Source organism: Gallus gallus, chromosome 13, assembly GCF_016699485.2.
Source record: "Gallus gallus isolate bGalGal1 chromosome 13, bGalGal1.mat.broiler.GRCg7b, whole genome shotgun sequence".
NCBI classification, from domain to species: domain Eukaryota; kingdom Metazoa; phylum Chordata; class Aves; order Galliformes; family Phasianidae; genus Gallus; species Gallus gallus.
Genome location: NC_052544.1, coordinates 7,854,828 through 7,866,237, shown reverse-complemented (window position 1 = coordinate 7,866,237; position 11,410 = coordinate 7,854,828). Strand labels below are relative to the sequence as shown.

The 11,410-nt window shown below is 45.1% G+C and overlaps 1 protein-coding gene and 2 non-coding genes across 8 annotated transcripts in view; 2 read left to right on the top strand and 1 right to left on the bottom strand.

The window, feature by feature from the left end:
• The window catches only part of HTR4 (5-hydroxytryptamine receptor 4), a 109,635-nt gene that overhangs the window by 79,558 nt on the left and 18,667 nt on the right, over positions 1 to 11,410 (top strand). Inside the window, exon 8 of one of the 6 annotated variants that reach the window (XM_046900520.1) lies at positions 3,924 to 4,489. The exons of 4 other annotated variants lie outside the window; for them this stretch is intronic. In XM_046900520.1, coding sequence (XP_046756476.1) covers positions 3,924 to 3,984 — 61 coding nt within the window. In that variant the 3' untranslated portion in view covers positions 3,985 to 4,489. Of the gene's footprint in view, positions 1 to 3,923; positions 4,490 to 11,410 lie in introns of those variants that run through there. One more of the 6 variants, XM_040647128.2, reaches the window with a different exon arrangement.
• On the top strand, positions 11,138 to 11,253 carry MIR458 (microRNA 458). The gene has a single exon (NR_035324.2). It is a non-coding gene; the product is annotated as a microRNA 458 (primary transcript).
• On the bottom strand, positions 11,146 to 11,247 carry MIR458B (microRNA 458b). Its single transcript, NR_105590.2, has one exon. It is a non-coding gene; the product is annotated as a microRNA 458b (primary transcript).

Here is an 11,410-nt window from a genome sequence, read left to right as displayed (position 1 = left end):
CAAAGAAAGCTCCTGTGCTGGGGCTGGAGCTCGAGGGAGGAACACCCTGCACCACCAGTGACTGCCGCTTGAAGCATGGATGAGCACATCTCATTATCACTTGTAAAACATACTTTGCCTTCTCTGAATGGCACTGCTGTTTAACATCTTGGCTTTGAGATTTGTTTTCACTTTCGACTGCTTGGTGAGCTTTTCCTATTTTTCTGACCATTGTCTTTGGTTTGTAAACTTTGGCAGAAGGCAGCTGCAGCAAAAGGATGTCCTTATAGCACAAAGCCTCCAGCATAGGTCTCCCAGGTTGCCTACCCATCTATATTTGCCCACTGCAGCTAAAGCCACTTGTAAGACCTTCCGTGTGCCTGGGGCAGAGACGAGCTCTGCTGCTCACAATCATTTTGGCCACCAATTTTCTATCCCAGGGACTCTCACCATGCCTGCTGCGATTTGATCGCCTGTTGCCATTTTGCCTCATTTATGAGCATTAACTGCTGCCTGCATTTCTGATTGCAGGGCAGCCACCAGACCCAGCCTGTCTGGTCCCAGTGCTTACAAGGTACAGGCAGTAGTTCCTCCTGCTGTGAGCCTGTCTGTCGTGCTCACCCACCTGTGATTTCAGCTCTTAGCCAGCTGTGAGCATCTTTCCATCCTTAACTGCACTTTCAGAACAGTCCATTGGCCATCTCAAGTCTCCTGTTTTTATTTATTAGGCATGGCAGAGGTTATTCTTGCTGCTAACATCTGCTGCTCAGTGTGCATTTACATCTTGAACAGATGACCTGACCTGTGAATTGATGCAGATGTGCCTTTGTTTTGTTTTAGTCGCCAATAAAAATGCCATAATTTTTTTTCTGTATGCTTTTGGGAGCGCACAGAATCTTGCAAACACCAACATCACACACAGCTCAGTAAGTCTAATACTGCATTAGCTGATGATTTCCAGTCCTTGCTTCTGAATTACTTTGCTCTTTGGCGAATGCAGGCTGCCTTGGCGTCACTGTCATCCATTATCATCCATAAGATTTTTAAAATTCAGGTAGCTACATTTAGAATGTGGCTTTATGTCTCATCTTTGTTCTTCCTGTTTTGCTGTGCTTTATGACTGCATCTTTATTAATGTGATTTATGCCTGGGTTATGATGCCTCCATTGTTCATTTTGCTATTAATGGGGAATTTTTCTAGAGAGCTTTCTTTGAAGAGTGATTCTCCCTTTGAACCTATGTCTTCATTTAGTCCATTTAATTCTGATTAACTGACAATTTTCTTGCCTAAAGAGCTAATTAAACCACACATTGACTCTCCCTTCATGGTGAGCTGTAGTCCTCTCCTTTGCAATGTATGAGCTCTTCAATATCTGAGGCTTTGTTCTTACACTGCAGGGATAAACCTGGATAGGTTTTCTTACCATGAGTGTCAAACCTTCTGAAATCCTAGAATCTGAAATCAAATCTCACTACAAGCCTTTGCATTCTGCAGGAAGGGTAATCAGAAGGGATCCATACCTTGGCTGAAACTCATCAGAGTTCCAAGAATATTTGCAAATTTCTACATGCAGATTCCTTGCCCTCCGTTGGGGCTATTTCAGCATTTCTAGTGGTTTCACTGTTAGGTGGTTTTTAAGTTGTTTCCTCCATTTAAATCCTTTTTTTTTTTTTTTTTCCCCCTGTTAACTCATTTATCAAAAATGTATTTCATTCTCGTAGTTTAAATTCTTGGCATCTACAACTGCAGGTCTACATAAGTAACTAGTACAAAGCAAGCTAACTTGTTCACTTCACTGAACAAGCCACTTGTTCAGTTCATATTTGAGTTTAACCTGTGCTATTCTTTCAAATTAAAAACCTATGAACTTCCGAAGAAATCACTGAAACACACAAAACATTACTAGCACATCCCATGTCCGGGATAATTAGTTGCACTGTGAGATGTCTGAAGAAGTTAAGACAGGCTGTAATCCTGGAGCAGCTGGAAGGAACTCCTCCAATAATTACTGTCGTCTTTTGCAAACTTGAATTCTTTTAGACCAGAGATAGTGGGTGAGCAGCAGCAGCTGGGCAGCTCCAGATGTGAGTGGTGCAGCTCGGATATGTGCAAAGCTTGCTCCTTCCCCAGGTGGTGCTGAGGGCTGCTGCTGGGCCTGGCAGGAGGCATTTCTGTGCTTTGCCTAGATGTGATGTCACACCATGTGAGGGGACATCCTCACAGAAGTATTATAGTGCTCCGTAAACCTCACCTCTCTCAAAATGTCAGCAGAAGACAAAAATCCCCTTGGCCTTGAACTGTCCCAAGGGTTTGGGACTTAGCAGCATTTTTTCCACCTCTGGAAAGACACACAACAGCTGCTCAAGTGCACAAATGAAAAGAATATGCTTTATTTTAAGCAGGAAGCAAAGCAAACACCGCATGCATTTGTCACCCTGGAAGGAATGGAAGCATGCCGCGTTGCTACCAGAAATGGAATACATCCAGACGTGATTATTTGTACCAGAGATTAAATGAAAAATCAAGAAGCTGGTAGTGTCTTACACTAATGATACGTGTGAACAATCTTACCATTGATGGATCTGTAAGCTGTCTGGTAGTGCGCAGAAACAGTAACGGTTTGTGTTAAAGTATTAGAGGCAGATATAATTTATTCAGTGAGATTCATGCCCTGTGGTGCTTTTGAAAAGATTTTATAGCACCACAGTTACTATTTATTAGCAATGAAAGCACTCTATAACACTTTGATACAACATTGAGACAAGAAGAGCAGTAAACGACTACTTTGTAGGCAACGAAGCAGCTATGAATGGCACATCAAGAACTGTTACCAAAGAGATCTTCAAAGAGCTCAGCTTCACATCATTGAAAACACAGTGCTGTCAGAACAGAAGATGGGGACATTTGTTCAGTTCCGTCCAGCAGGAGCATCACAGCCACCTCCCCAGGCAGGAGATGCACCCTCAGTATCCCTCATAGACCCACTCAGCTGGGGGCAGTCGATGGGGGAGCGAAGAACATGGGGTGCAAGAAAGGAGTGGGGCTTTTAAGCCAATTTAAGTTGTGTTCCTTTTGCCATGGGAAATCAGCAAAGAAAGACAAGTTCCTGTAGAGGGGAAGCCAAGGTACCATAATGTCCAAAACAGGGCTCTGTGGATGCCCCACCTCTGCAATCAAGTGCATCACGCGGGTGTACTGCGAAGCCTTCCCTCCAACCTCTATTTTAAGTCAGCAGGAGCAGAATAAAATCCTGATCTCAACATCATGTACCTGAATGTAAGGAGGTGGTATGATGCTCTCAAAATACTTGATGAACATATGCAGAAGTTTAAGCATATTGTTGGGCTCAAAGGAAAAGGCTGTTATTAAAGGTGTTAAAAAAAAGAAGCAAGTAAATGCAAAAAATAAGCCAGGCATACTGCTCGTGCAAGTTTTTTTCTTTTTCACAGTTGATCCTTTTCTAATTCTTTTTCTTGTCATTCAGGAGAGCTGTCAAGTATTTGGCACAAACCTCCAAGTTTTCCACAGCCTATGAAACCTTCTTTGAACCTACAAAATAACACATATTTCCTGTCTTGTTCTATCCTTTTCTGTTTGGCAAATAGAGTTTCTACCACACACTCCTGTTCCCGAATGTACAGCTTTATCAAACAGGTTTTGGTTTTGATAATCGTTGCAGAATGAGGCCTAGATCTGCCACTTCCCAGAGAAGTGAAGGCTAGAGCTGATGCTTACATTTTTGAATAAGTATATGAAAACAAAAACAAAAAGTACCTTCCCCTTCTTTTCTGCTCAGGTTCTTGGTAGTGTCTCTATAGTGCCATGAACTTATGGCATTATTCATCCCCTCCACAGTCAGGAAGGGGTGCGCGGGTTGCGTTCATCCAGCTGCTGCTGGATTTCCACTACTTGCTCCTCTCAGTTTCCCCAAACTCCCTTTTAGGATGGGTGCTGGAGGATCAGGGAACCCCTCCCTGGTCCTGATGAATTGTATCAGAGGATGATCTACAAGGGGAGGGATGGGTCTGCGGCAGATAAGGCTGTGTGCAGCCAAGGATGGGCAGCTGAATGTGGTCTGGCAGCAAAGCACACCCCTGGGTGAGGGGGGCAGAAGGTTCAACTCATATCCGTGGATGAAGAAACTAGAAGAATATCAAGCAGAAGTAATGAAGTGACCTCTGTATATGCTGTATTGAGTTCTAATGTGCCCAGAACAGGAATGTAAAAAAACAAATCAGAAAATTCAGGGAAAGCAAAGCACACAAAGTAATGAAATATTTGAAGGCTTACCTTAAGCTTAAGTGAGCTTAAGTGAGAAATTAAAGAATGATCTTATTAGAAACTGGTCTTTCATCATAGCTTACAAATAACATTCTTCTGTATAAAGCGCAGTGAAAAGTGGATCCTGTGACTGCAAGTTGAAATGAGAATATTTGTACTGAAAATAAGGCATGCATTTCTAACATTAACTGTAGGTAGTAGAGAAAATCATCAGCTGCTGGATGGCTTGTCTTTCTACTTATATCTTAAGAAAAAAGAGTAAATCTCCTTCCTTCTTTCTCCTCCCACCTCCTCCCCCCCCCCCCCCCCCCCCCCCGCCCCCCAAAGAAAAAAACCACCAAGAAACCCAAAATACTCCATCTGAACAACCCTAAAAAAAACTTGGTTGAAACTTTTAGCAAGACCTTGAGCTGTAGGCAGCTGATAGATGCTTTCATCCCTAGGTCAGCCTGGGTCAAAAGAACAGTGGCATCCAAGTCTACATCAGTGACCGAGGTCTACCTGTAAATCTGAGCGTATTTCCAATGGGGAAAACTACAAAATCAATCAAATTCAATACAATTTCCATTTATGAGAAGGTCTAAGAAACTCTCAGCTTTCTGCATCAGAACTGCTGTTGTTGATATGGGGAAAGTGTTCTCCCTTTGCGCTTTATCAAGCTTTGTCAGACAGTCAGGAGAGAAATGGAAGGCTGGGAATGGGAATTACAGCAGTTGAGTGCTTGAAGGGGTACTAATAATTCTCTGCTACTTCAGAGAACCAGAGAGAAACCAGTAGTACCTTGTTCACAGCCAACAGCAGTGTATTTTTAAAGCTAGTACAGGGTGTTGGCTAATGGCCAGGCGTAGTTATAACTTCACTAAAAATTAAATAGTAACTACCATATTCCTGCACTGCAGTGTGACAAAAATCAAGGAGCTCAACAATTACTCCCCCGTCTGTACTTAAAACACAGACCAACATTTCCAACGCACTAAAGCTGTCAGCTGGCTCAAGGATCACCAGCCAGGAATCCCCGGCAAATCCACATTCCTCCATAGATCAAACTTCCTAGCAGTGAACATGTCAGTTATCGTGGCTGGAAATTAAGGAACCCAAATACTACCCTCTAGGCTTCTGATTATGAGATATGGGTGGCTTCCACAAAAGAAGACCATCAAAGCAAATGTGCCGGTGCTGTTCCTGAAATCAGCAGGAGAAAGACATTACATAGCAACCAAACCTCTCCCTTGAGCACTGCTGGGTTGCTGTCAGAATGTGGGCTCAGCAGAGCACTCCTAAAGGTAGATCAAAGAGGATATTCTCAAGGAGCAGGAAGTGCTGAAGGATTCCCAGTGAGGAATATGGAAGAAAATGAACTCACCTGATGTCTCATACAGTTCTAACTCAGAACTGCTGCCATAAAGACAGGTTTCGCTTTCAATAGAAGACCTGGGAACATAAGTCTAGCTTTGACACTATTGAAAGGTGATTTCTTGGTGTTTAATGGCTAGCTACAGAGGCAGCTGGTTTAAAGGCTAGCTACAGAGCATTTCCCTATTAACTGTCTGTTTTTTACCTTTCTCCCTTTACTACCTCTATGTCTTCCCTCCTCTCTGCACTAAGTGGCTCTTCCTCTGTCTCCAAGCTCCTCCTGCTGTTCTGCAGTAGACCAGTTCCCATCTAAGCCATGACCACACTCTCTCAGATTTGTGGTGTAGAGGCAGATACCCCAGGCACGTGGGGATGTTTCTCCAGGACACTGAGGGTTCCAGCTGCAGAGTGCTGTGCAGCAGCAGCGCTGCATTTAGATGCTGGTTCTCACTGTATCGCAGGACAATCCCACCCTAAGTACCACATAAAACATGTCAGGACAGAGGGCAGTAATGATCTGGTGTTAATTTTGCATTGCCATTGCACAGCACCAAATATCTCATACCACATTGAGGACAGAACAGCTCTTTTTGGCCCTACATCGGAGCAAGCCTGAACCGTGCATAAAACACGGGATATTTAACAATTCCTAGAGCTTAGATATAGACACGAGAGTTTCTCAAACAACTATGAAAGACTAATGACACCAGTGCCTTTAAGTCAGTCATAACTTCTGGCTGCTGGTAGGTATCCTCTTCCGTCAGATGAGGTGTGTGCTTTCACTTGGATTCCCATCACAGAGGAATGCTCCTGGGGCCAAGCACTTCAAAACATAGCTCCAATTAGCTGAAAATTAAACAGGAGATACTGTGAAATTGGCTTTCTGCTGGAAACAGAGGTAGGAAAAGGAGAAGAGCTCATTTCAGGACCAAGAAAATCCTGGTGGTCATGAGGACCTCCTCATCTTGAAACTGGGATGGCAGGTCACAGGAGCTGATGTGTGACTAGCCTCATCCATCAGGAGGCACACACTGTGTGTGGCTCCTCAGTGTCACACAGCCACAACCCCTCTGTGTTACTGATTGCCATCAGCCCATGCCCTCTGCATTGAGCTGGTGAGGCTACAGACATTGGGGAGACTTCACCTCCCAGTACCAAAAACCCCACAGTTATCTCACAACATTTGTGGTGGACAAGGAATTTCCCTCCTTTCCCCCTTCAAAGATTTTATTTATTCCCTTTTAGGACACTCAGGTACTGGAGAGACACAGCAGATTCCAACAGTTGCTTTAAGAGTGCAGAGTTCACAGTGGAGGAAGCAGTTTCAGGTTCCACCATCTGCTGTTTCCCACATCCAGGTCCCCTGTGTAGGCTGCAGTACACACAGGATCAGGCTGCAATCTGCTCCCTGCATTGGTACCCAACTTGCTGCTGAGTTTCTGTGCTGCAGAATTCCCAGCCACTGGTGGGGAACTGGCATCATCCCCTCAAAGGTCAAAAGAAAAAAGAAATCCCTCAGGAACAAGGGAAAATGTCTTTGGAAAGCAATTAGTAGAGATCATGTAAGGTGCTAATTTAAAGTGAGACTGCCATGAAATATTCTTCGGACACAGAGAGAAGCTCCCATGCTGAATAGGAAGGGATAGCTGAGCGCAGTAATAGGAAAGAAGATGAACATTAGTAACTTCCATCATCCTCTTATCCCTCACTGAAACTTGAAGGGCTAGAAGGAGAATCCAGGGTATTCCAGAGCCTGTTAGACTACGCCCTGGATTCACGCCCAAGTAAAAGATATTTGGATTGGATGTAAAGAAAATGTTCTTCACAATAAGGGTGGTGAGGCACTGGCACATGTTGCCCAGAGAGGTGGTGGATACCCCATCCTTGGAGACACTCAGGTTTGGACTGGATGGTGCTCTGGACATCTGATGGAGCTGTAGGTGTCCCTGTTCATTGCAGGTGACTTGGACTAGATGGCATTTAAAGGTCGCTTCCACCTCAAATGACCCTATGATTCTTGCATTCAGGGACTTTAGGGGATTTGTTGAGTGCTCATACCCAGATGGCTGAGCACAGTGCTCTGAGATTTACATTTCAGACAAAGGTATGTCAAGTGACCATTAATCCTTGAGATCTTCATGTTAAGTGCTTGTGAACTGTCCTCATGCAAGTTTTTGTGTCTGCTTTCCTCCCTCTGGCCATGTCTGTGCTGTCATTTCCCATCATAGGGCCACATGCCCTTATCTCTATGCAGACATTTCTCAACCAAGTCCATCAGATAGTTGTGCTCCATCTTGGCTGCAGTTTTTCCAAAAAGCTCAGCTCAAGAGAGTAAGCAAAAGCTGAAGGTAATCTACAGCTAGCAGCACTTCCTGCTGCTCCCCCTGCCTTACAGTGAAATAATCACCTCTGTCCGGGACAGCCCAAGCTTGCTGAGGGGCTGCCGAGACCTGTGACTGGCCAACACTTGGGCATCATGCCTCACCACTGCTTCCATAGCTGCAGTGTGTCAGCAGGACAAAGCGTCAGTCTGAGGTTGCAGAAGCAGTAACAGAAATGGCAGAATTGCTCTTTTATTTTTTCCCCCACAGAGATCCTTACGCTTCATTCCTGTCTTATTTAATGGTTGTGCTTTTATCGTGTTGCTTGGGAAATGTCTGCTGGAACCAGAGTCCTTCCATCTCACTGCCTTTCTGTTTTATCTACGGGAGGTGGAAATTTCCTGTGGGTAAAGGGAAATCTCAGTGTTGGAAAAGGCAGATGAGAGCTGTGGAGAAAGCATTCGTAGGCCTCTTCGCCTAAATGGAGTCATAAATTTGCCACGTTCAACACAAGTTGGTTGTGGCTGCTGGGCTGAAACTCCTCTGCAGGACCAGATTGGGGTCCAGAGGAGATCATAAAAAAACTACAGCAGCATAAGGCATCCTTTAATTTGTGCTAAATGCCCATCATCTGAGGACTAAATAGTGGACAAGGATGATGATGACACATATCAGTGACAGACACGCGGTACCAATGAAACACTGTCAAAAGACAAGACAGAAGAGCCAGGACAGCTGTAAAAGGTAACTGCTGCTTCCCAAGAGAATAAGAAATTCCTAGGCTCGGTAGGATCCTGTAGATCTCCTTCATGGCACCAGGAGCTGGGCCAGTAATTCATTTTTCCAGGCATCCAGGACATACCTTGCCACCATAGTCAGGACAGAAGAGCTGTCTCCGTGTTTCTGCTCTCCATATCAGTACCAGTGAGGAATAACTTTACTGAGATCTGTGCCAAAACAGAACAGTGCAGAACAAAACTCGCTCCTTCTAACCATCATGTTCCCTCCCCTATGCTAATTGCAGAGGAAAGTCTTGATTTTCCATTATATAGTCAGTGATATCTGTGCAAAACAGTTACAAAACCTCACCAGTCTGGTCTGGTGGGCTTTCAGGCTTTTCTGGTCAAAGCCAAGAATACCTCCCTAGAGGACAGGACAACAGAGAAGGTAACTCCGTTTTGGAAAGCAAGAAGGAGCAAGGACACAGCAAGCAGAACTGCACTGGCATAAGCCAGCTCACGTGTGCAAATCAGCGCAATCCATTGCCTTCTGTACAGCCCTGCCTGCCTCAGCACCCATGGCCCTGACCCATGGCTTGGCAGGCTCCTTCACATGACTCCTGCTATCCTTGGTGTGAGGTGCACAGAGCCTTATTTCACAATTTCACATTGATAAAGCCAATCCTTATCTATCACAGCCTTTGAAGTCCCCACCACTTTGGCTAGGGCATGCGAAGAAAAGCATGCACGCTGCCAGAGCAGTTTCTGAACCAAATGATTCATTTGGAAGCAAATTTAGCCATTCCAAATCATGGAATTGTGATGAACTGAGAAACCTGACTGACAGCTGTGATGGCACTCATTATTAGTGCTGTGGCTTGGGGGTCCATCCCTGTTTAACATGGGCTGCTCCATTACTTTCGTTACGGACTTTGCCTTGGAAAGATAATTAGAGGTTCATTAGGCAGAAAGTTCACATGCACTCAAGAACAGATAGCATTAAGGCTGAAGGTTATCCTACAGTTAATTTGCAGAAGTAGGCAATCTGTCTGATCCTAGACGGGGGGGGGGCAGACATGCAAGGTGGTGGTGATTGTTTTCTTTTTCATTTCTAACATTTCAAAACATTCAATTTCGATTTGAAATCTAGTTTATCATTCATTCACTTTAAAACAAGATTTCAAACTTAACTTGCTTTGAAAAGGTTGAAATGAGGCGTTCTGAAAATATGACATTCTTGGGGAGAGGAAACAGAGAAGTTTGATGTGAAACATGAAAAAACAAAACAAAACAATTCAGCTTCAGCAAAATGGGATTTTCTACTGAAAATCTCCCAGCCTGCCTTCGAGGCTGAATGTGCTCCAGAGATTCACAGCCCCGTGTCCAAGGGAGTCATTCTGTGAACAGCAGGGAATTGGAGCATCCTGGCACCTTGAACCTGCACTGCAAGATTTTGGTACGTATATGCTGCTGTTAAACAAGTCAAACCAACCCAACCCAACCAAACCCAACCCACACCAATCCAAATCAAACCAACTAAAACCAAAACAAACAACAGCAAACACACAAAAGAACCCAAATACCACAACTTTTACCAACTCATTAGAGCAGGAAGCTGCACTTTTTGGGGTCCTCAAAGGGAGCTCCCCAGGATGGTCAAAGGGAGAAGTTTTCCAACAAATTCACTAAGCCATTGCTGAGCATTGGTGGTTGCCTATGGAGACAGAGCAACAGAAACGTACATTTTCACCTTTTGGTCCCTTAAATAGTTCTGTGTGAAGCTTTAACAGCATATGCTTCCTGAAAAACTAAAGAAAGCGGAGCCATGGCCTAAAAAATCTCATAGTCAAAAAGGAGGATTGAGCTCTGGAAGGGTGAGAGTGTGGAAATTGGGGGCCAGCAGCTGCCTGGGGCAGTGGGGTGATGTGGGATGCGTCCCAGAGCAGGGCTGGAGCTGTCACATCCCACCGGGCTGCCCTGGAGGATGAGACTGTGCCCAGGAGGCCGCCCCAACCCATGAGCTCCCCTTGGGCTGAATCATGGACAGGTGGGGCCTTCCTCAGGTACCACAGGCAGAGCATCAGTGCCAAGGAGCAGGAAAGGCTTCTTTTCGTCTTTCTCCCTACTGTAGCGATGCCTCAGGTTAACGATGTAATGATGACAGTAATATCTGATGTCAGTTATGGTTGCAGTCACACAGCAGTTGTCATGGAAGACGTCTCAGCAGCACAAATGAGAGTCAGTATCATTTTTCAAAGCACAAATCTTTCAATTTTTAAGACTGCTCTCAAGGAGCAACTGGAAACATCCAGCCAAATACTGGCTTCCAGCCGGAAAGGGCAGTAATGACTATCAAGGTGGCAGGGATTTCTCAACCCAAACCGCACCTCCACTCTCATTTAACCCACCTCCTGAGGCAGGAGTGGGACAACGCAGCAGGTGGAAGAGCAGGGCTGGGACCACCCTGTGCCGAGCCTCCGGGGAGCAGAGCCGCGGCCGTGGTGCAGATGGCAGCGCCATTTTCAGAGCTATAAACAGCGTCATTGTCATAGCTCTTTGAATGGTACTGCCATATGTACCGGAAAAACAGCATCTATGCTTGGGAGGGCTTGGGGCCAGCTGGATTTTCTCCCCATTTGGATGAAGCCGGTTCCTGAAGTATGAATGAAAGCTGCATGCTGCCTGGGAGTAATTCCCTCTCTGCGCTTGTTTTTGAGTCTCCGAAGATCATCATGTACTGCTCTGTCTCCTAGCAG